Below are 22511 nucleotides of genomic sequence, written 5' to 3' on the forward strand. Positions count from 1 at the left end.
AAAAATTCACCTTGTCAAAAACAAAAATTCACAAAAGCTCTTGTTTTAGTCCTGCCATGCTAAACAAAAACAATACAAACTTATCAAAAAGCTCTTGTTTTAGTCCTGCCATGCTAAACTATTAAAATTCAAAAATTCACAGCTCCATCTTTTTCAGCATCTTCACCATGTCATCCTTGGACACATTTCCACTCCCAGCAATTACCATACTTCTTTTCTTACCGGTAGATACCAGCTCAACCACGACCTCAAGAATACCATTCACGTCTATGCTGAAACAAATCTTCACCTTTTCCTTACCTGCAGGCGCTGGTGGAACACCATCAACGTAGAGTTCATCAAGGAAGATGTTGTCTGTCACTTTAGCACACTCACCCTGATACACACCTACTATAATGGATTTTTGGTTGTCCACCAATGTACGATATATACGCTCTTTCGTGGTGGGTATTGACGTGTTCCGTGGGATTATGATATCCATACGCTCTTCTATTGAGACGCTTGTCCCAAGGGACAAAGGAGTGACATCTTGAAGCATCAAATCGTTCACAGCCTTACTGCCATTACAACCTAAGTTTGCAGCCAACACTGCTGCACCATAAGCGACAGCTTCATCCGCTTTAATACTCTTGCTAAGCGGCTTCCCATCAAAAAACTCCCTCAGCATTTGTTGTACCTTGGGAATCCTAGTCGACCCACCAACGAGGACCACATCATCAACATTATCTTTTTCCATATTCCCATCTCTTAAACAACTTTCCACATGCTCAATACAATTACTAAAAAAATCAGCATTCAGCTCCTCAAATTTTGCTCGGGTAAACTTCATTGAAAAATCAGTACCGTCATACAAACAATCGATAGAAATCAACGTTTGCGTTGTCGAGGACAAATCCCTCTTTGCCTTCTCACACGCAACTTTCAATCTCCCCATTGCTCTTGCATTTTCACTAATATATTTCTTTTGTTTTTTCTTAAATTCTTCAACACAATGATCAACCATCGCCTTGTCAAAATCCTCTCCACCCAAATGAGTGTCACCACCAACCGCTTTAACACGTATAACTCCTTCTTTGCTAATAGTAAGAAGCGACACATCAAATGTCCCCCCACCCAAATCAAAGACCAAGACGTTTTTCTGCTGCGGGTGTCTTGGGTCGGCTAACTTGTCTAGACCATAGGCAACTGCAGCTGCTGTAGGCTCACTGATCAAACGCATGACATTGAGACCAGCCAATATACCCGCATTCATGGTTGCCTGTCGTTGCTTGTCACTGAAATAAGCCGGGACGGTAATCACTGCATCTGTAACAGGCGTCCCAAGGTATGCCTCGGCAGCCTCTTTCAAATTCTTAAGAATCAAGGAAGATATTTCTTCAGCAGAAAACTCCTTGATTGCACCCATGTGCTCAAGTACAATCATTGGCTTATCATTAGATCTTCCAATCACCGTAAAAGGCCATGTTTCTATGTCTTTCTGTAGTTTGATATTGCTAAATCTGCTACCCATCATCCGTTTAACATCTAAATATATATCAGCAAAAAAAATATATCAAACTAGTTTCTATGGTAATATCTTGTATGATAACTGATAAGCATCAAAGTTGGACATGAGATCAACTTACCGAATACCGTGTTACTGGCGTTTCTGGTCATTTGGTTTTTGGCACCCTCACGTACCAAAAGTTCGGTGTTGTTGAAAACAACACATGATGGGGTAATGGTGTTACCCTGTTCATTAGGAAGGATCTCCATTCTCCACACGGTCGTGTTGATCAAACCATGCAGCAACACACGAGTATGTTGTTCCAAGATCAATTCCAATTGGAGTTGTTTTGCCAATTCTCGACATCTCTGAATATGTGTCTTAAGGGCAAAAGATAAAATATGTAAACGCTTAAAGAAATGGCAAAATAGATAATAGAGAAGTCATAGAGATTAAGAGAGCCATTTTCTACTGGTGGACTTAAAAATAATAATTTCATGGAAGTGGGTGACTATCGCTATATAATAAAAAAAAAAAAAAATTGGTACAAGGTCAGGTCGGGTGGGTTTGGGTCATATAAAAAAACGGTCAAATTAAAACTCATATAACCAAAATAAGTACGTGTCAGATCGAGCATTTTTATTTATTCCTAAAGTATAGATTCAGGATTTGATCATTGTGTTTTATCCGGTGCTGTCTATGCAGTCAATATCGGTGGTATCTTGGTTATTGGTCCTCATGTGAAATACCAGTCAGAATATCGGTACCGATAATATTGGCGATATTGACTGATATTCCCGATATCAATGTTTTAAGTCTTAAATTTCAACTTTTAGTGTTATGAGTCTTAATCAGTTCCTACTTGCTACAATTGTTAGTGTTTTGCAAGTTAATACAAAAGGAAAATTTGTAATAGTAGAAGAGTATATATTCTGCATGATACTAAAAATACTGATATCCCACCGTGATAACCGATATCTCATATATCAATCCTCGATATCCAATATTGTTTTGGCATTATTGAGGATTCAAAAACAAATCAATGATGAACATTTAACAATAAACAAAAACTAAAACTAAGACTGAACATTAAAATCGGATAATAACTAATTAGTAACTATTCAAACCTGAGTTTGGGTGAGGCGAAAAGGAAAGCAAAAAACCACGTCAGCAGACCTATTGCGATTCCCGCTTTTAAGCGGAGACTGAGACTGAGACTGACACTGAGACTGAGACCACCTTCAGTTGACCCTACCAATACCATTTATTTATTTCTTTATTAGGTTACATTTATTATTATTATTATTATTATTATTATTATTATCTATTTATAACAATGTGGGCTTACAATTTGGGTTACATATAGATTTGGGCTACAGAATACAATTTAGCCTTAGATATAGATAGATGGATTAAATTAATTGAGATAAATTATTTATATAATCTTAATCTTAAATATATATATATATATATATATATATATATATATAGAAACAAACCCTTTGATTAATAATATTGTTTCTATAAATTTATTATAAATCAATCACAAACTAGTCAAGAACACATGGAATGACCTAACAGAATCTTATTATATGAAACAATCACCAAAAGCTCTGTGAAACAATAAAACTTATCAAACAAGACCAAACACACATATGCATCAAATAAATAATATCAAACTATTTACTGATTTATAAAGCCATAAACAAAAGCATATTCCAAACAAAGGCGGTCTATAGAGTTTTAGTCAATAATAATACTCAAGAACAAACCAAAATAGATAAGTTCAAATTATTAATTTATGACGAAAATAATAAATTCGAAACAAATAATAATAATATTGTTGGATGAGTAGATGTTGAAACTGGAAGCTCTTTAGTTGAGCCTACACGTGCTTGCTCCTTTTTCTTTTCTTGTGATCAAACAGTAGCACCTCCCTCTGTTCTCCTTTCTGTTGACGATAGCTTCCAAAAACCAATAATAGTAATAATATTCGTTGTCCACTTTGGGTAAGTAAAATCGGAATAATAATAATAATAATAATAATAATAATAATAATAATAATAATAAGGAAAATTGGATTTAAATAATCCCACCTTTAATGGATTGGCCAATAATAATCCCACCTCCGGTATTTCCCGCTGCCAGTCCCACTTTTTCAATGTTTTTTGTTTTATAAACCAGCGTTAAAAAAACTTAACGGGGTTAAGTTTTTGCTTATGTGGCGAGTGACATGGCTTTTTCAATATCCTACATAGCTTTTCCCTTTATATTTTGTTTCCATCCTTATAGTTCAGGGATCTAATTGCAATTTCTGTTATATTATTATATTATTAACCCATTTACCCAGAACTCATATGTCCGTACCCATGATCCAAGTACCAACCCGTGACCAGTTTAGTATTCTTGAAGCACAATTCTCGTCCAAATTATGGAATTGATCTAGGGGAATTATTCTTTAATTTGGTAATAACAATCATGGATGATACGTATTGCTCATTTAAACGAACCGAACTTAACGTACAACTGGTTTATACCTATTTCGTCAATAATAATTCAATTAATCAGGCCTGCATCATCTTGGTGCCATCGCCAAACAAACCCCTTTACCTAATTGCGTTATGACAATCGTTAGTTGGTGTTCTTGATTTGTTCTTTGGTCGGCTCTGTTATTAACAGTTAAACACTTCAAATAAAATTGTTACATGTATTATTTTATATGGTTATGATCGTCGTTTCTTCCTCATCTATAACTCTATGCTTAATTGATTGAACAATGACTGGATTAATCGATTGATCTTTTTAGGGTTCTTATATTGCAAGTGTTTTCTATAATAATATAACAGAAATTGCAATTAGATCCCTGAACTATAAGGATGGAAACAAAATATAAAGGGAAAAGCCAGGTAGGATATTGAAAAAGCCATGTCACTCGCCACATAAGCAAACACTTAACCCTGTTAAGTTTTTTTAACGCTGGTTTATAAAACAAAAAACATTGAAAATGTGGGACTGCCAGCGGGAAATACCGGATGTGAGATTATTATTGGTCAATCATTAAAGGTGGGATTATTTAAATCCAATTTTCCTAATAATAATAATAATAATAATAATATTCCTTGCGTGACCTCCTTCACTAAGCCTTTTTCTCCAAGTTATTCCACCATATAATTGTGATTTGTGAAAGCTATTCGTTTGGGCTGCACACGTTGATCACAACAATATGACTAATCCTTCAAAACCAAAACACAATATTTTTATCATACGTATGCATTAGAATTTCACTACACAATAATACTAATTCTCAATTTTAAGTTAGAGAAGATTGGTAACAATAATAACAACAATAGTAATGGATAAAATCTATTAGAATATTAAGTTATAGGACTTAACTTTAGTATAAATACTTCATATTAGCTCGTTGTCTCATAAACTTTAAGAACATAAATATGAGCCACTTGAATAATATTCAACAAAAACATAGCTTAAAGTATTTAAAAGTTTATAAAATATTTATATAATAATATGTATATGTAGACTATATCACTACCACTTAGGCTATGCGTAGTAGAGGGGCTACAAATTGGGACGAATTGCGACACGTGGCGCCCAGTCAGCAAGGGGTGAGAATTTGTTTTAGGGTGTAACAGTGTAGGGGTTACAAATAGTAATAATATATATATATATATATATATATATATATATATATATATATATATATATATCACACACATATTAATATAATAATAATATTTATTTCTTCCTTCCGGCGACAAATCCCTCCCGCCCCCGCCCCTTATCGCCCCAATATCGGCCGGGGGGGGGCGGTGCCCCCCCCCCCCAATCGGCCCTTTCGCCCCTCCAAATTCGCCCACTACGCTCAGCCTTATAGCTAAGGGAAATTAGAAAGACCATAGACAGAAATTCATCAAATTAGTCCCTACAATTACAATTATTACAAAATCAACCCATCACTAAAAGTATCACTTGACATATCCACCTCCTATAGCATTTTACTTGTAACAAATTTCCACTTTATTTGTTAAGCTTAGGTAAACGAACACGGCTCTCTTTGGTAACCCAAACATTATTTATTTATATTTATACTTTTAGTTTCTTTGGATACTTGAAAGTATTGGACCCGATATGAAACACGGTTCTACAATCGTGTATGAGACTAGAACTACCCATACCCGTCCATTTTCTTCACAACTGCGGTTGATAGAAGTTCAATTATAATAACTTCCTCTCACTGTATATATAAGTTGCATTTGCCCTCTTAAAAGTGATGGTATAAATTATAAAGAGCATATATATTTACAGAAGTCACTGCTTGCAAATTTGTCTAATAGATGACCAAATTAAATCTTCCATTAACTGTATAAAACATATACATACATACAACAGTAACGAATCATCGCAATGTAAACTCTTTTCTTTTCTAAGAATTCAATACTTTTAAATTTCATAATATCGCTTCAAAACATCAAATACGCGCCTATTTTTGTAGTAAATAGATAAAATCATTACTTTATAATTGAACTTATTTTATTTACTATTAAATGGATAAATATGGCACCATTAATGTTTTCAAAGGATAAATACTAATTTATAGAACGCCGAATGATGTAATAAATGAAATGTGAAGTCATCAACGGTGCTGGCACATTTGGCACACGATGGCTGACTTGGCATTAGCGAATGTACAATATTCACATGACCAGCGACCAGAATCATCTATGTTTCTAGATCTAGCTGTGGGTGCAGGAGTGGTTCCTTTGTTCTTATTGGTTCTGCTCTTGCTGCTTCCAGCTCCTCCTAAGCTTCTTGAACCACTGGTTCGACTGGGCCCACCGCGGGCATCCACATCTGATAGACCATTTTCTAGAGCCCGAACTAGATTCTCAAAGTAATTACGGGTCACACTATGCTCATTCGTACAAGATGAACAAAGATAAAACTTGTTAGAATAATGAAGATGATCTTAATCTTAGTTAAGAACATGGTCTAAACGATCCGAGCCACTCGTGAGCTACCCGAATTGGGTAGCCAAAAGCTCAAACCAAAACAAGCACTATTATTTATATATACAAAAATGATCTTATTAAACAAATATCATTATGATAAAAATAACTAAATAATATATATGATGTATATTTGGATTTATAAATCTGAAATTATAAAATGATACAAAATAATTATATGTGTATATAAACATTAATAGATATTCAAGTATACAGCTTCACTCATGACTCATAGAAACTTTATGTGTAATTTCAAGGAAAATATATATGTGTATATAAACATTAATAGATATTCAAGTATACAGCTTCACTCATGACTCATAGAAACTTTATGTGTAATTTCAAGGAAAATATATCTAAAACTTAAAAATACATATAAAATGCATAAAAACATTCTCACTGGTGAAACTTATATACATAAAGATACATTCATACAAACTGTATTTTGAGCGTTGATTTCTGTTCTCGTTAGGTAATAATTTTGACTTATCAACTGGGTTATGGTTTTATCCATAAAGAAACAAACAAGTTATATAAAACAAAAACCTAAAAGGAAAACAGGTTAAATGGATTAATATTTTTTAGAATGATGGTAGCATGATGATTAACCTCTAAACCCCTTTTTATTAACTCTCCTAATAATACTAAATGTCCACTACTTATCCTTATCTAAAGTAATTAAACACCTACCTAACACAAAAAAAACCAATAGGTTTATATCAACAAAAAATATTAAAAGATAGAAGCGAGTTTGTCTTAATCACCTGGTCAACCCAGCTAATTTCATACGGAACTCATTGAAGTCTTTTGAAGGAGCATCTTCAACATTGAGGTAACATTGTAGTTCCTTTTCTGCACATTGATGAAGTCTTTCCAATCCAGATTCCGCCTCACCTAAAAACATGTAAGAAAAGTTTATTTTATTATAAAAAAGATCGAGTTTTATAAAAAGTGGAATTGATAAGTTGTTAGATGTGGAGAAGTACCTTGCAAGTACTCAAAGAACTGCCTTTTGGCATGCTCATGCTGAGGTATATAATATCCATAAGCATATGTCCACTTAAGTACCCGTCTACATTCAACTATCTACAATAATATATTATTATCCATAAGCACAAAGATATAATAATTTACAAAAGTATATTAAGTTGTATTTTAATTAAAAAAATTAAAAATAAAAAATAAAAATACATCACCTGTTGCCAGGCCTCTGTTATGAACTTGAGCTGTGATTCAGGCTGGCACTGCTTGTCACTCAGCTTCTCAAGCTACACAAAGAAAAAGTAAATTTTTATACATATGCATATATAAATACATACACTCATTACATAATTAATAATTATTAAAACATCCAATAAAATCAGAGAAGCTGACAGTATCATGGTGGGAGAATCCAGAAATCTAGGGGTTTTTTGCTTATACAATTACAGATTATTGTGTAAAAATACACTTTATAAACATATTTAGTATTAACAAAACACACAATAAAAAAGCGCTTGTGAGCATGTCATATGAGGAAATAGGTTTATACCAACAGTTGTAGTCACAGTCGAAACATTAAAAAATCATACAGAAAATTTGCTTACATGTACGTTTTGCATCTGCTGAAGATCTGCCAAGGCCTTTTGTCTAGACTGCAAAACAGAAACAGATAAATAAAATTGGAAGGTTCAAACCTGAACAAGTCATTTTGGACGGGTTGAACAAAAAAAAACACTTTTAGCCCAACGCATACAGCTTATTTTATAAAATTGCATGCTAGATATTATTATAATGTTTCAATAAAAAAAATTATTTTCTTTTACTATAATTATTTAGAAATTAGGATGCCTCATGCACTCAAAATACACGTTGGGAGACTTTGATTTGCTTAATGAGTTGACGGGTTCGTTCGGTTTCGGTTTTCCCATTTGAGCCGAAAATGGTTAATGGATTTGGGCCTATTGCTTTTTTGTTGATTAACGATAACTGATTATTAAGCATTTAAACCTAAAACTTATCGGGTACACCATTTATTATTTTTTTTATAAATTACTTAGCACTCAAAATTAATTTTATAAGTTCATTTCAGTTTTGGGTTATGAGTCGGGTTATTTTGATTTCATGGAAAAAAGAATAAAAAACCAACCGATTGGTTTGTAGCCCATCTTTCATAATAGTGAGTGTATCTTTCTAAAGAGTTCTTTGCCATCTCTCGTCGCTTTTCCGTGTCATCATACTGCATGCAATAAAATATAATACGATATAATATGCATATATGTGAAACATTATTATCTACTAATAATCCCAGTGCAAAACATCTCTAAAGCTTACAACTCCCTCTTGTTTTGCAGCCTCATAACGATTGCATGCATAAAAGCCACCTGTCCTTTCGCCATGATCAGACCATGCACCAAGACAAAGCCTGAAAAATCATATTTCAAATATAAGAAAAATTGACATGTTTTCAGTAATAATAATGTTTAATGGTACAAAACATGAATAAACATACCAGCAAAACTCGTATTTGCAAGGTGGCGTGCATGTAATATGCATACATCCTTGGTTTTTCTCAATTGGTCGCTTGCACTTGGGGCATGGTTTTGAATTAGCTAATATCCTGAAAAATCAAGGCCATTTCATAGTTTTATAGATATTGAATCAATGTTCAAGTATTATGTATAAAAAACACCTACACCTAGTGAATCTAATGACTAATATAATTTTTATTTGGCCAAAACCCCCTCTTAACCAATTAAAACCTTAAGATAATATATATACCCTCAACTCCCAAAAATCTAGGGTATGCATGGGTCGATTTTGGGTTCAAACCAAAACAAAAAACAAAAATTTGGCTTTTGAGTTTCTAAAAATAGTTTGTTTTCAATTTTTTAAGTTTGAGTCTGGTTTCGGCTTTACCATTTGGGCTAGAAAGTTTTGGGCCAAAAAAATATGGTCGAAAATAACGAATTTGGGCCTAAATCTTTTTGTTAATTGATTATTATACATCTGGGCTAAAATATTTGGGTTATGCAATTTATCAAAATTTTTATGAATTATTTAACATTCAAAATAAAAGATGAAAATCCATATATTCGGTTCGGTTAAGTTTTTTGGGTTTTAGCTACATGCAAAACCAAAACCGAACCAAAATTCGGATTTTATGAAGACATAAAAACCAAACCATCAGTTTTTGTTTGGGTTCAGTTATTTCGGTTCGGGTTTTTTTGGTTTTAAACAACCCGTCATTTCTTGATGATATTTTTTTTACTGCCCATCAGACCCGTAAATGAATAAGCCTAAAATAACTGAAATATTTAGTTCAGAGTGGGGAACGGCAACCCATGAATATATGAGAAATAAGTTATATAATTGAATACCAATTCATGTTTTCTGATTCTGCAGTGTTCTTAATCACCCACTTTGACACTGTTTCACAATCAACTGGCCTGTGAGCTTCCTCAGTACACTGTAAATGTGGGCCCACAATAAAAAACTTGCTTTGGTTAATGTATAATAGATAACGTTAAATGGAAGTATATATAATACATTGTATTTGATGAATGAAACATACATTCCAACAAAAGCTATATGAGCAGTGACAAGTAACATCAAAAGTTCCACCACCAACAATGAAGTCCACAGCATAGTCGCAACCAGGGGCAGGACACCACTTCGTCTATAAAAATAATCATAAAAATTATTTATTTACATTGGTTAGTAAAATGCATAAGTAAGAGTTATTTGATGTATGAGACAAAATACTATTGTTTCTATCTTAGTCTCATAGGCAAAATAAAGAATGGGTTGACTTGGATTGTGTATTACTTTATCTCAAATGGGTAAGATGAAAAATTAGCTGGAACAGGAATACTAAGTCAAATGAGTCAAACAGATTGAAAGTCAACCAAAGTCCATTATTAATGCATATAATCAATTCATTCAATGATTCAGATTAATATTGTAAAAATACTTTTCGTAATCATATTTAATGCGTTTCCGAATAACTTTTATTTGTAAGTGGACAAAATAACCCATTTCAACCCACCTGATCTTTAGTGGGTCAAATATAACAATAAATATAAGGGGGATGCAAACGAGTCAAATGGGTTTTTCAGGTTGAAAGTCACCAAAAAGTCTACTTTAAATTCATACATCTTCCTAAATCGTTTTTTTTAGATTTAGATAAATATTGTAATAATTTTTTTACGATAACAAATAATGCTTTTATGAGTTATAAACTTATAATGTTCTTTTAAAATGGAAATAGAAGTGCTTATGAATCATAAACTTATAATTTCAAATTTTACTTCGTTAACAACAATTTTAAATACACATAAATTAAAATCATGTGAACTTACCTTTCTATTGTCTTCCACAAAGGATCTTAGGAAGTAACGGTGATATTTTCCTCTATCATCATCTGAAGCCAACGAAATAATCATATTTTGACCAATAGCTGCACCACAAGACGGATCAGGGCATCTCAACATCAAGCATCCAGGGCCATCATTAACGGCAGTGCTTATGTATCCTGCATACATTAATTGCAATCTTAATATATAATAAAGCAGATAAATATGACATCAGCAATTCTCTAATCTGAACAATGTCACTCAATTAAAGGTTAAATGGCTTTTCATTTGCCAATTAGAAATTGATGATGTTATGTATTCAATTAACGACATGAATACGCTTTCATATTATGAAGCAGTAACTCAATATTTCTATATAAACCTATTTTCAACTAACTAACAAAAAGTTATCTCTTGACCTCTTTTCATATTAGTTACATTATCATACTATGAATGTATATACAATAATTTAAATGTTCTCTTTAGTACTTCCAAAATAAACTCAATAATTCAATATCAACATGTTATGGATGTTTACATTACTTGTAATTTTTCATCACAAACGAAATATCTTATAAAAAACTAAAATACTATAGATAACATACAATAATTTATGTGTACACCCTTCTGTTATAAAATTTACCATTTATATTCTTTTATTATGTAATTTCATCACAAAGGAAATATCTTATTAAAAACAAAAATATTATTGATAACATACAATAATTTAAATGCACATCCTTCTGTTATAAAATTTATACCATTTATATCCTTTATTGATGAAATACAATAAAATATTTTTCTTTCTTATATGTGTGCATTTGTTAAGAGTGTATAATATGGAACAAGTTTGTCAACCTTGCCAACAAGTCACACAGAAAGGATGACCACAAGCAGCAGAACTCGTACTATCACAAGGATACTCGTCAAAGCAAATCCCACATGTCAACTGCCAGTTATGAGTGAAGTATTAAAACTAAAAGTCATAAGGATGCTAACAATTAATAGCCCTTAAAATTGTAGATAATTACCTCTTTGCCATTGGGAAGTGCATGTGGTACTTCCAATAATCCAACAACCCTGCGAACCTTTTCTTCGTTAGCAAACCATTCATCATTGACTTTGCTGACACTCCTGTATGTTCAAAATATGGAAATTCATTCAGCAGACTGAGATTGAGATTGAGATTGAGATTGAGATTGAGATTGAGACACCGTTCCTGTTACCACCTAGAAGATTAAGCCCAATAAACAATGACAGTATAGCTATTATATGCTACATTGTGTACTGAAACTGAAAAAGAATATAATCAATTACGCAAGTGGTACCTATAGCTTTCAAAATATAACGCATAATATATACACACATACACACACATATGTATATATGTGTACATATATATATATATATATAGGGAGACATTCAAATCAGAACCAAAAAATGTTGAGAACTGTGAGAACCATAATGCTCTTGTACCTTTTGCTTTAAGTGTTATACAAGAGGTGGTTACATAAGTGCCTACTATGTGTGTGTGTATGCATGCGTATACAACAAAAGAACAAGTTGCAATATCCCAAAGCTTACGGTACAAGATGTGCAATTAGAACTTTTAGATGACTAGGTTCACCTTAGAATTTAAGCTACCTTTTCAGGAAAATATATCATGATTTGCTCAATAATTAATGAATTGTCTTAAAGAGTTATTACAAAAAAGAAAAATTAGAGTACAATAAACAAGTCCAACTTCTAAAGCTTAAGTTTCCACCTCATTTCCACTAACAAAAAGAACCTCATGACTTTTCACCCTATAACCATATATTTGAAGATGAATAAAATATATAAATAGTTGGTTTGATTCTATTAAAAAATGCAACTCGATATTAACGATGATAAGTGCAAGTACGATAAGAACATCTTTTCACTATGAAGTTCTGAGCTTCAAGATCATGTGGGAATTTTATGTAAATTTTGAATAACGAATTAGGAATTACCAAGTCAATTAGAAGAATTTTTACATGATGATAATCTAGAAGGTTAGACAAGATTAAGTACAAAATAAACACATGGAACTATCCAATCTCTACAAAAAAATTGGTAATATAGAAGTATCATATCTATCTTCATGCTAGATTTTCAGACACCACTGTTTTGACTTTTGAGACATAAATTTATAAAGTCAGTTCATGCAGAGCGGAGATATAGAAACAACAGATTACCAGTTATAATGGCGGAGTAATATGGCAGCGGCATCATTGGAAATGGAAAGTATAGATGATATTTTATTGATATTATCCTCTTGACGTAGATGAATATCAGCTTCATTCAAAATGGAATAGTTTTGCTGAAAAAAGCCATAAATACTTTTAAGTAATGCATTATCTGAGTTTTTAGGATGATATAAGCAGTTTCAAATATTCAGGTAGGGAGTTTTTTAATCCCAACTGTTAATATGATTATTTTAAAAAGTGTAAGCAGCTTTAATAAGCGATCCCTAACACCTCCTACATGCATGGTGACAGATAAAAAATTTTTTTGGCTAAAACAATTAAAAATCAAAACACATTTAACAAAACTAAGTTTGAAATTTCAATTTTCAAAACAAAGTATAGATGGCCGTTTGAGTACATATATAATAATAAAATTAGTTTATTAAACAAATGAAATTAAAATATACTAATCATAAGTAAACATGTTATGCTATTACGTACACTTTAAAGTGCTATTATGTTGTTACATGCACACGGTGATAATTTTCTGGTATGACATTTTGTCTAAAAGCAAATAAATATCATTCATTAAAGCTTGAAATCAGACACGTGTATCACAGTAGTTATCTCAGAGGGACTTCACTTTCAATAATACAAAATGAAAAGGTAACTGCAACAGCAACTCGTCTAATTCAGTCATGTAACAATTTTTTGAAGATGACAATCTGCTAATTGACAACATTGTTCAAATCATATAGGCCACTATCATGTGGAAGCTCCCCATTAATTACATGAAAGTGAAAGAAGAATCTTCGGGGCTGAAGAGATGGATTTCATGAACCAGAACCGCTAATTACAAACCATATTCAACTCCAAAATCTACAAACTTTTGATCTTTCTTAATACTAGAAAAAGGTTGATTACACCATACAACAAGAAAGAATGCATCTTCTTCAATTACAAAACTGTCCACTTGTGAGTCAAAAAGACTAAGACCAATAAACTAAAAGTTAAAAGCTCAACACAATTGAGGGCAGCTCAATGCAATAGAATCTAAAATACCACTAGATTGGGTATCTTCATAGAGATCACACCAGAACTAGCATTTATATGGCAATCTAATAAAAATGAGTCCACTTATGTCAAACCTTTAGTGGCGATTAATCCAAACACAATTGCAAGACATCAAGCTATAACCAACTCAAATCGACTAATTTATGAACTTTTATGGTAATCAATATCCTAGTGTTTTTCTTCCTCTTCCATGCACAAATTCTCTCAAATTATGTTCAACTCACACTCGTATATAGACACAAGCACACAGCAACATTGTGTACCATGATCATCCTTTCAGTGAGCTTAATTAATCTTTCGGTTGTTTAAATAATCTGTAATATCATGTAAAAAGTAGTTTTCATACAGCATCACCAAAATTAAAGAGATATAAATACTTATCCTAAGTTTTCTAGAATCCTCATTTACACCGCACCTCCAAACCGTCCACAAAAAATTTAAACATGTCGGCACATTTAGCAATAGTTAAGTAATCACATAAATCATCTCCTTTATTAGCAGCTTCATGAACATTGAATTCCTTCATTTCTATGTTGCTTATCAATAAAATTTTATAAATTATCAACATTAGTACAATTAAGCATAGCAAAAACTATCACTAATTACAAGCAATGCTAGCTCGCGTACGCGGCATACTCAAACCTAAAATTATATATTCGCAGCAGTACGAATAATAATTACAGCAATAATATCAATGTACCTGACTACGACGAGAATAGAGATTATCAGAATCATCAGACTCATTATCAATGAAGTCGTAACCGGAGTCCATGGCAGTCTCTCCACTGTAGAAGTCATCATCATCATCATCAAATGACTCACCTCCATATATATAATCATCTTCCGAGTCCATATCCAATTCAATCACACAGCCCTAATTATAACCTAATTGAATGCAGATAGCTAATACCTAATTATCTCTTTCCCCTAATTCTCCCAGTGTAATTGCGTGTAAGCTCAATTGGCCGGAGATTCCGATTAGTATTATTATTGAGATCGAACCAAGGGGAAAGAATATTATTATTCTTATTATGTTGGTGGATCGAATAACGGATACGTATTTGGATACATACACTTTATTACTTTAAAGTTTAACCCCCTTAACTTTTGGATTGGGTCACTAAACCTAATTATTTATAAAATATGTATGTATGCTGTTCACCAACTTTACGAGTGGTTTAAGTTAACTACCTAACCTAAGTCTTGTCATGTGGAGTTTTAAATTTTTGGTTGGCTTCATTGTTGCAGTTCCAAGAGTTTGCGGAATATGATATGGTTTGCGGTTCGTTAGAGATACTTGTGTTACATTTTAGTTTTAGATATCGTTTAGTATAGACAAGGTGCAATCACATTTACACATAGGTATTCAAATACGAACTCGTGGCAAATCGTTCAATGAAAGATAATAATTTTGTCAAGGAAAACACAATAAAAAATCAACATCCTTTTTGTTTTTTCTCACAAAAATCCGTAAACAATTTTTTACATGTTGGTAGACACATGTTAAATTTGAACAAAAGTGTGTTTTTTTTAAACAAATTGGAACCGATAAATCCTTTTGTTAAGCACGCATCACGAAAGGTGAACAACTAGCAATGACAAAAATAATAAAAGATAAAAACTTATATATAAAGTCCCTAACCATAACTCATGTAAAACTGACCAAAAGTACCAATTTGCCCCTATTTAGAACTAAAAGACTTGTTAACACACTATTATAAGAACATTACAGAACTTAAAAACTATAACTAAGTTACATATATGCCCATTAGTTCCTTTTTCCATGTATAATTTATCCTTGAACAAAGAAAACTAGTTTCTGTATAAGCGATTTGCATTTAGAATATTGTATTATCAAGATTATAGGGAACTCAAATCCATCCCATAACTATGCCATTAGTAACTCTTATCAACCTTAACGATATTGAGATTAAAGAAGCAAAGGGCGTCATGGTCTTTTCGTCTTGTAGAAAACATAAGCCAATAACAGCGGGATTGAGAAGCTATAAAATGGAAAATGCACAAATGGGTTCATCTCGTAAGCTTTCATTAGAGACCAGCAGTTCTGCATCCACAAATTAAAAGGCAGAAATTAAAATTTATAACAAATTTCTCCATAATTAACACGCTAAAAGTCACAACAATAATAATAATCTAACTATGAATTAGAACGCTTTAACGGGTGAGTTGAGAGTTGCTTTACGTCTATCATAAACGCATAGTCACATACTACCTAATAAATCGTTCTTATAAGATTTATATTATTATAGTAATAATATTTTTTTGGTAAGCATGTTTAACTCATTGATTACTTACAGAAAATAGCTAACTTATTAAAAGATTTAGATTAATATAGCAATAATATGTTTTTTGTATGCATAAGTGCATAACTATCTCATTAATTATTTATAGAAATAACTTTAAATAATGGACAAAAAATGATTACAATCCCCCACCCCCACCCCCACCAATCTCTTTCTGCTTATGTACACTACTCATGTATCTCTATTTCCTCTTAATAGTTATAGATCAATGGTACTCACCTTAGCATGCCTCCAACAAATCGCCATAGACAACATTGCAAGAATGACCCTAGCCCATTTCCTCAGCATCTTCAAAACCCGACCACTTATATGATCTCTTGACCTAATTATTTCATCGTCTACACCATCATCTCTTTTCTTCCCAGAAAGTGAACAAACATGATCTTGATACACTGCTCTCTCAGCTACCACCGCCCCAATAATAATAACAGCCGGTAACACCACAAAATAAATATGAGGAATAACAATCACCATTACATCTGGAAATCCAATAAATTCCAAAATTTTCAAATCATTAAAATTCACCACCCACCCTTTATATGTCATGTATCCTCTATCACCACCTTTAGTGAAAACTTGACCTAAAAACCATGGACATAGTATAAGGTACAACAAGTATGCCAATAATAACTTCCACAAAAACTGGATATTGTCCAACTCAGCAAAAACCCATGTCGAAAAACTTATAACCCCTTTATTCGCCTTGAAGTATTTGTAACTATACTGCTTTTTCCAAACAAAAATGATGATTTTTGGTAGAATAAGAATGATAAAAACAAGAAAATAAAACGACCAAAATATCGGGTAGTATAACTCGGCCCATTGAATCCCCATAACAAAAGCTTCCTTCCATGTCCATGACAGGTCAGCACGCAACCCAGCTAACGAAAAAGGTATTAATTCGGTTGAAACTGTTTTATCGTTAATATCGACTGCTTCGATTTGTAGCCAATATCTATTAACAGACGGATCAATAAATGCTTCTGAGTTCCACGGTACAGTGTATAAGTTAAAGTTATCATTTTTATTCATGGAAGCTTCTAGAACCATCTTAAGATCCCCGTGCATTGAATCATATATTTTAGCCTTAACGGATGCAATTGCTGCTGAAGAGAAAACTAGGACTCTGATATGAGATGCATCCTCCATTGATTGACATTTATATTTATTTAACATATCTGTTGATATAAACCGGGAATCTAATGGATAAGTTGGTAAAATCAAGATTTCTTTAAAACCAGTCTTTAAATCGGTGTCGATGAACGATACACGACCTTTATCGATTGCCATAACGCGTATAGCTCGACTTTTCCTCCAATCACCCATTTCCAGCTCCCAAAACTCATTGACGTTTTGACCAACTTTTTGACAACTTTGGATACTTGATGAACTACCCTTTTGATGTATGTTTAGTTGAATAGGGCTACGACCCGTTTCAAGATCCGTTTCGTGATGGCGTTTTAGATTCTTACCGAATTTTAAATGAAGATGGCCACACAGATAAGCGGTTATGGATTGGTTGAGAAAAATTTGTTTTAGGGTTCTTTTGGAATTTGTGGGTGCGGAAAACGAAAGGGGAAAATGGCCGAACGCGATCTTGGTTAATGATTTTGCTGACGTGGCATCCCATTGTGAGAGATGAGAGTTTATTTCGGTTAACAGTTGGTCAGTTGGATGCCCAAAAAGATTTGTGGGGCCCCGTAAGCCGGTAGACATTGTGCTGTCGAATGAAACAAATAAAAGATTCCGGCTGCTAGTCTATCAAAGTCAAAACAGATTGGGTAACGGGTCAAGTCAAAACAGGTATCACATTCAAAGAAATAATATGATGCAACTTTTAATTTTTATGATGTTTTTATAAACTAGCTTTATATAACAATGCAATAATGTGCAAAAAATGGAGATTGAAAGAAAAACTAACCTGCAGAGTAACACTGTTGACCGATTGGCTTCTTCCAAGTTGACCGGTGATACTATAGTTTGAAAAGAAGTCAAATGCACCACCAACATTGGGGACACCAAAATTGTCATGATTTCCTCTAACATCATAAAAGATGTTTTTATCAAGGCCACTTGTTGTTATAACATTTTTCATTGCATATTGGTATTCAATCCACTCTTCTTCATTTTGCTTCATTATTAAATGATCCTTGCTCTTACCCTCTGTTAGAATTATATAAAGTAATGACTTTTAATCAAATCTTCAAGTAGCATGTAAATGCAGATAAAAAATGATTAAATATTATCAAAGATCCACCAAATGTTTATACTTTATATTTTATTACAGAGAAAATAAGTCGGTTAAAGATTCAAAATTTTAATATTTGGTATATTGTTTTTCACATTTTTACTTCATCTTCAACATCATATCAAATTATTGGTATTTAGTTATTTACTAGCTTCTTATTGTCATTAAAAATCTGATTTTTCCAAATCTAAATAAGTAAATATGGTTGTTACACTTTGATGTTAACATGAAGATGAAATTGCTTATGTAAGTAAACATGCAAAGCTCTGATCTACTAATTATGCATAACCAGTTTCAAAAACCACATCCAAACATCCCTAGTTCTTTAAGTAGAATAATTACTTGATAACATGCAGCCAAACACCCATTAAGCTAAATCCACATATAACTCAATCACTAGGGCTACACGAACCGAACCGAACAAGGCCTTGTTCATATTTATCCATTAAGCTTTTATCAGACAAGCAAACAGTTTATGAACATCTAACTGAACGGAATTTCTTGTTCGTATTCATTCATTAAAGAAACGAACTTGTTCATAAACGGTTCACGATACAAACGAACGAAACACAAATGAACATAAAGAATGTTTTATTTTGTTTAGCTAACCGAATTGGTCAGTGTCAAGGGTTCGATCCGCCTACCAAGTTTGTGTAGGTGTTTTATTTAACACTCATATTCTTATGTTAATTTTACATATAAATTAATCACATAATACTCATATATATATTTTTGTTTTATAGTAAATAACTTTGCTTAAATCTAAATGATTAGATTAGAAAAGTAATTAAAAATTATCATAAACCTTTAATGAACAAATATAAACAAACAAACATTCACGAATATAAACGAACTGAACGCATTATCGAACGTTTACGAACACAATTGAACGAACATGGCCTCTGTTCATTTTCGTTCATTTATTAAACGGCCGAACATAAACAAACTTCTAGCCGAACACTTGGTTCAAGTACGGCCCGATCAATCAGTGTTTAAATTCCTAAGCATTCGTAAAACAAATAATAAATTGGCTTAAAACATCATCAAAATCAACTCAACTGAACTCAATTCAAATCAAATCATCGAATAATTACGAAAACAGGTCAAATTGTAATGAGAATACCAGTAATATCTCCGGTGATTAATACGAGTGACGGATTGATCATCGAGAGAGTAGAGCTCACGTATTGCTGGAACTCGAAAGCTCGTTCAGGATAATGAACACTGAAATGAAGATCAGATAGCTGAACGATCCACACCACGTCATCCTCACTATTTTGTACTTGTATAATGTCTCTGTTGTTCTTCTTCGTGTTACTACTGATCTCATCGCTACCAATACAATTGTAGCACAGCAATAAGAGGATTAACAGTTTCATAATGTTTGTTGTATGATACTGCTTTTAGGGTTTATTTGGGGGTTTAATTGCAAACCGGGTCGGATCAGTGACATCCGCTGGGGGTCAATCACACAGTACTAGCTGTGTTCCCAAGAGCCAAGAGCTTGAAAGAAAAAGAAATGAATGGAAAGATAGAAGTGGCTTTGTTCCAAAAGTTTTCTTTTTTAAAGGAAAGGAATGGAATGTTAAAAATTGGGATTCCTTTGCGTTCTTCGGGTTTGTTTACAGGTTTCGGATTTTTTGAGTCAAGTTATTAGGGTTTTAAAGTTTTAATTTTAGACTTAAAACTCAATTTAAATCTCTTATGGTTTTTACGAGTTCGGGTTATTTGGGTTTAGGTTTTTACGACCTGGGTTAATCGGGTTTCAGGTATCTAAGAAAACCAAAAGAAAATTAAAAAGTATAAGAAAAACTACAATGCGAAAATTAAAGCAACATATTTTTCTTTACTCATTGTGTAAATAATCAAATTATAAATAAACATAACCAGTAAAGCAACAGTTTCTTCTATTAAAGTTATTATTAGAAAAGATATGTAAACAATAAATAGCTGATTAACTATAATAGGTGGAATAGAAATAAGTGGAATGTGTAGAGTGTTCTGTATACGGTGTACATACCTAACTATAATATCATGTTTTGTTACAAATAGTTTATTCGGTTTTACCCGAAACCTATAAAGCAGACCCAAGAACCAACCCGAATTACTTCGGTTCGGGTTAGCATTTTCTCGGGTATGGGTTTTTTGGGTTGGGTTGGATTCGGTTTCGGGCTTTCTTGGGTTGGGTTTCGGGTAAAAGTGACAAGCATAATTCCTTGTTTTTAACTCCTTAAGATTTATCCATAAGTCATAAGAGCATTCACATCCCATTCCCTAAATTTATGTTAGGAGGGTATGTAAATTATAGGGTGAGGTTTTGAGTGTTTGTGAGTGTAAATTATATGGTGGAGAGAGAAATGTAGTGATTTTTTGTAAATTTGGGGAAACATTTGGGGAACATTGTTTGCTCCTATTTATTTTTTAATATTTGTTGGATTGGTTGTGAGTAGAGGAGAGAGAAGACTGTAATGATAAAGGTTTAGAAAATATTATTTAATTGAACAGAAGAGAGAAATGTAATGTTTTGTAGTGTAATTATAGAGATGAGGACATGGAATGAGATGAGAATGCTCTAAGTCACATCCTTGTGACTTATGAAACTTTTTCACTAACATATTATGTATTCTAAACATCTTTTTAACTTATTGATAAATTATAAGTTATAAAGAGGCAAAAATAAGGAATTTCAAACGCTCCTAAGTTTCATTTATAAAGGAGAAAGGAAAGGAAATAAAGGACAAATGCTAGGTTTTAAAGGGTAAAAACTTTATCTTTAATAGGAATATTGGATTATAATAATTCAAAATTTGTCTCGTTGGCCGATATTAAACCGAACTTTAAAAATATACTACAACAGTCCCAACTTTCAAACTATTGGCCAATAACAGGCTTTTCACTAACGGAGTCTAAATAAGGAATTTCAAACGCCCCTAAGTTTCATTTATAAAGGAGAAAGGAAAGGAAATAAAGGACAAATGCTAGGTTTTAAAGGGTAAAAACTTTATTTTTAATAGGAATATTGGATTATAATAATTCAAAATTTGTCTCGTTGGCCGATATTAAACCGAACTTTAAAAATATACTACAACAGTCCCAACTTTCAAACTATTGGCCAATAACAGGCTTTTCACTAACGGAGTCTAAATAAGGAATTTCAAACGCCCCTAAGTTTCATTTATAAAGGAGAAAGGAAAGGAAATAAAGGACAAATGCTAGGTTTTAAAGGGTAAAAACTTTATTTTTAATAGGAATATTGGATTATAATAATTCAAAATTTGTCTCGTTGGCCGATATTAAACCGAACTTTAAAAATATACTACAACAGTCCCAACTTTCAAACTATTGGCCAATAACAGGCTTTTCACTAACGGAGTCTAAATAAGGAATTTCAAACGCCCCTAAGTTTCATTTATAAAGAAGAAAGGAAAGGAAATAAAGGACAAATGCTAGGTTTTAAAGGGTAAAAACTTTATTTTTAATAGGAATATTGGATTATAATAATTCAAAATTTGTCTCGTTGGCCGATATTAAACCGAACTTTAAAAATATACTACAACAGTCCCAACTTTCAAACTATTGGCCAATAACAGGCTTTTCACTAACGGAGTCTAAATAAGGAATTTCAAACGCCCCTAAGTTTCATTTATAAAGGAGAAAGGAAAGGAAATAAAGGACAAATGCTAGGTTTTAAAGGGTAAAAACTTTATTTTTAATAGGAATATTGGATTATAATAATTCAAAATTTGTCTCGTTGGCCGATATTAAACCGAACTTTAAAAATATACTACAACAGTCCCAACTTTCAAACTATTGG

General features: G+C 32.5%; 1 protein-coding gene and 2 pseudogenes across 5 annotated transcripts; all 3 read right to left on the reverse strand.

Moving 5' to 3' along the window:
- Positions 1-128: 128 nt before the first annotated feature.
- LOC143601275 (heat shock cognate 70 kDa protein-like) lies at positions 129-1852 on the reverse strand (annotated as a pseudogene). The gene is made up of 2 exons (XR_013147623.1): positions 1626-1852; positions 129-1524 (listed from the first exon to the last, which is right to left on the reverse strand). The product of XR_013147623.1 is annotated as a heat shock cognate 70 kDa protein-like (transcript).
- A 4245-nt stretch (positions 1853-6097) lies between these two features.
- Positions 6098-15164, reverse strand: LOC143601278 (putative E3 ubiquitin-protein ligase ARI8). Of its 3 annotated transcripts, none has more exons than XM_077078729.1 (15): positions 14826-15164; positions 13061-13185; positions 11876-11978; positions 11703-11793; positions 10851-11023; positions 10064-10168; positions 9870-9958; positions 9002-9109; positions 8824-8914; positions 8639-8728; positions 8097-8144; positions 7707-7778; positions 7497-7596; positions 7275-7404; positions 6098-6411 (listed from the first exon to the last, which is right to left on the reverse strand). In XM_077078729.1, exons 1-15 carry the CDS (start codon positions 14976-14978, stop codon positions 6138-6140), a joined length of 1752 nt encoding a protein of 583 aa, XP_076934844.1. In that variant the 5' UTR covers positions 14979-15164; the 3' UTR covers positions 6098-6137. The 3 variants fall into 3 exon arrangements, with proteins under 3 accessions (XP_076934844.1, XP_076934845.1, XP_076934846.1); XM_077078730.1 differs by lacking the exon at positions 14826-15164 and adding an exon at positions 13976-14059 and having other exon boundaries at positions 6099-6411; XM_077078731.1 differs by lacking the exon at positions 13061-13185 and having other exon boundaries at positions 6100-6411; positions 14826-14925.
- Positions 15165-15848: 684 nt separating this feature from the next.
- Positions 15849-20181, reverse strand: LOC143601277 (putative metallophosphoesterase At3g03305; annotated as a pseudogene). Its single transcript, XR_013147624.1, has 4 exons — positions 19821-20181; positions 18371-18612; positions 16669-18207; positions 15849-16190 (listed from the first exon to the last, which is right to left on the reverse strand). The product of XR_013147624.1 is annotated as a putative metallophosphoesterase At3g03305 (transcript).
- Positions 20182-22511: the final 2330 nt, after the last annotated feature.

The sequence above is a fragment of the Bidens hawaiensis genome, unplaced genomic scaffold (assembly GCF_021521415.1).
Source record: "Bidens hawaiensis isolate Kalapana, Puna unplaced genomic scaffold, B.hawaiensis_p1.1 tig00056000_1, whole genome shotgun sequence".
NCBI lineage: Eukaryota > Viridiplantae > Streptophyta > Magnoliopsida > Asterales > Asteraceae > Bidens > Bidens hawaiensis.

What these genes read in the sequence shown, in the direction of transcription:
- LOC143601278 (XM_077078729.1), bottom strand. Translation starts at nt 14,978, where the DNA reads ATGGACTCGGAAGATGATTATATATATGGAGGTGAGTCATTTGATGAT. An exon ending in TTGTGGAAGACAATAGAAAG is followed by an intron (nt 10,169 to 10,850) that starts GTAAGTTCACAT and finishes TTATTTTTATAG; the next exon opens with ACGAAGTGGTGTCCTGCCCC. An exon ending in CATATAGCTTTTGTTGGAAT is followed by an intron (nt 9,959 to 10,063) that starts GTATGTTTCATT and finishes CCACATTTACAG; the next exon opens with TGTACTGAGGAAGCTCACAG.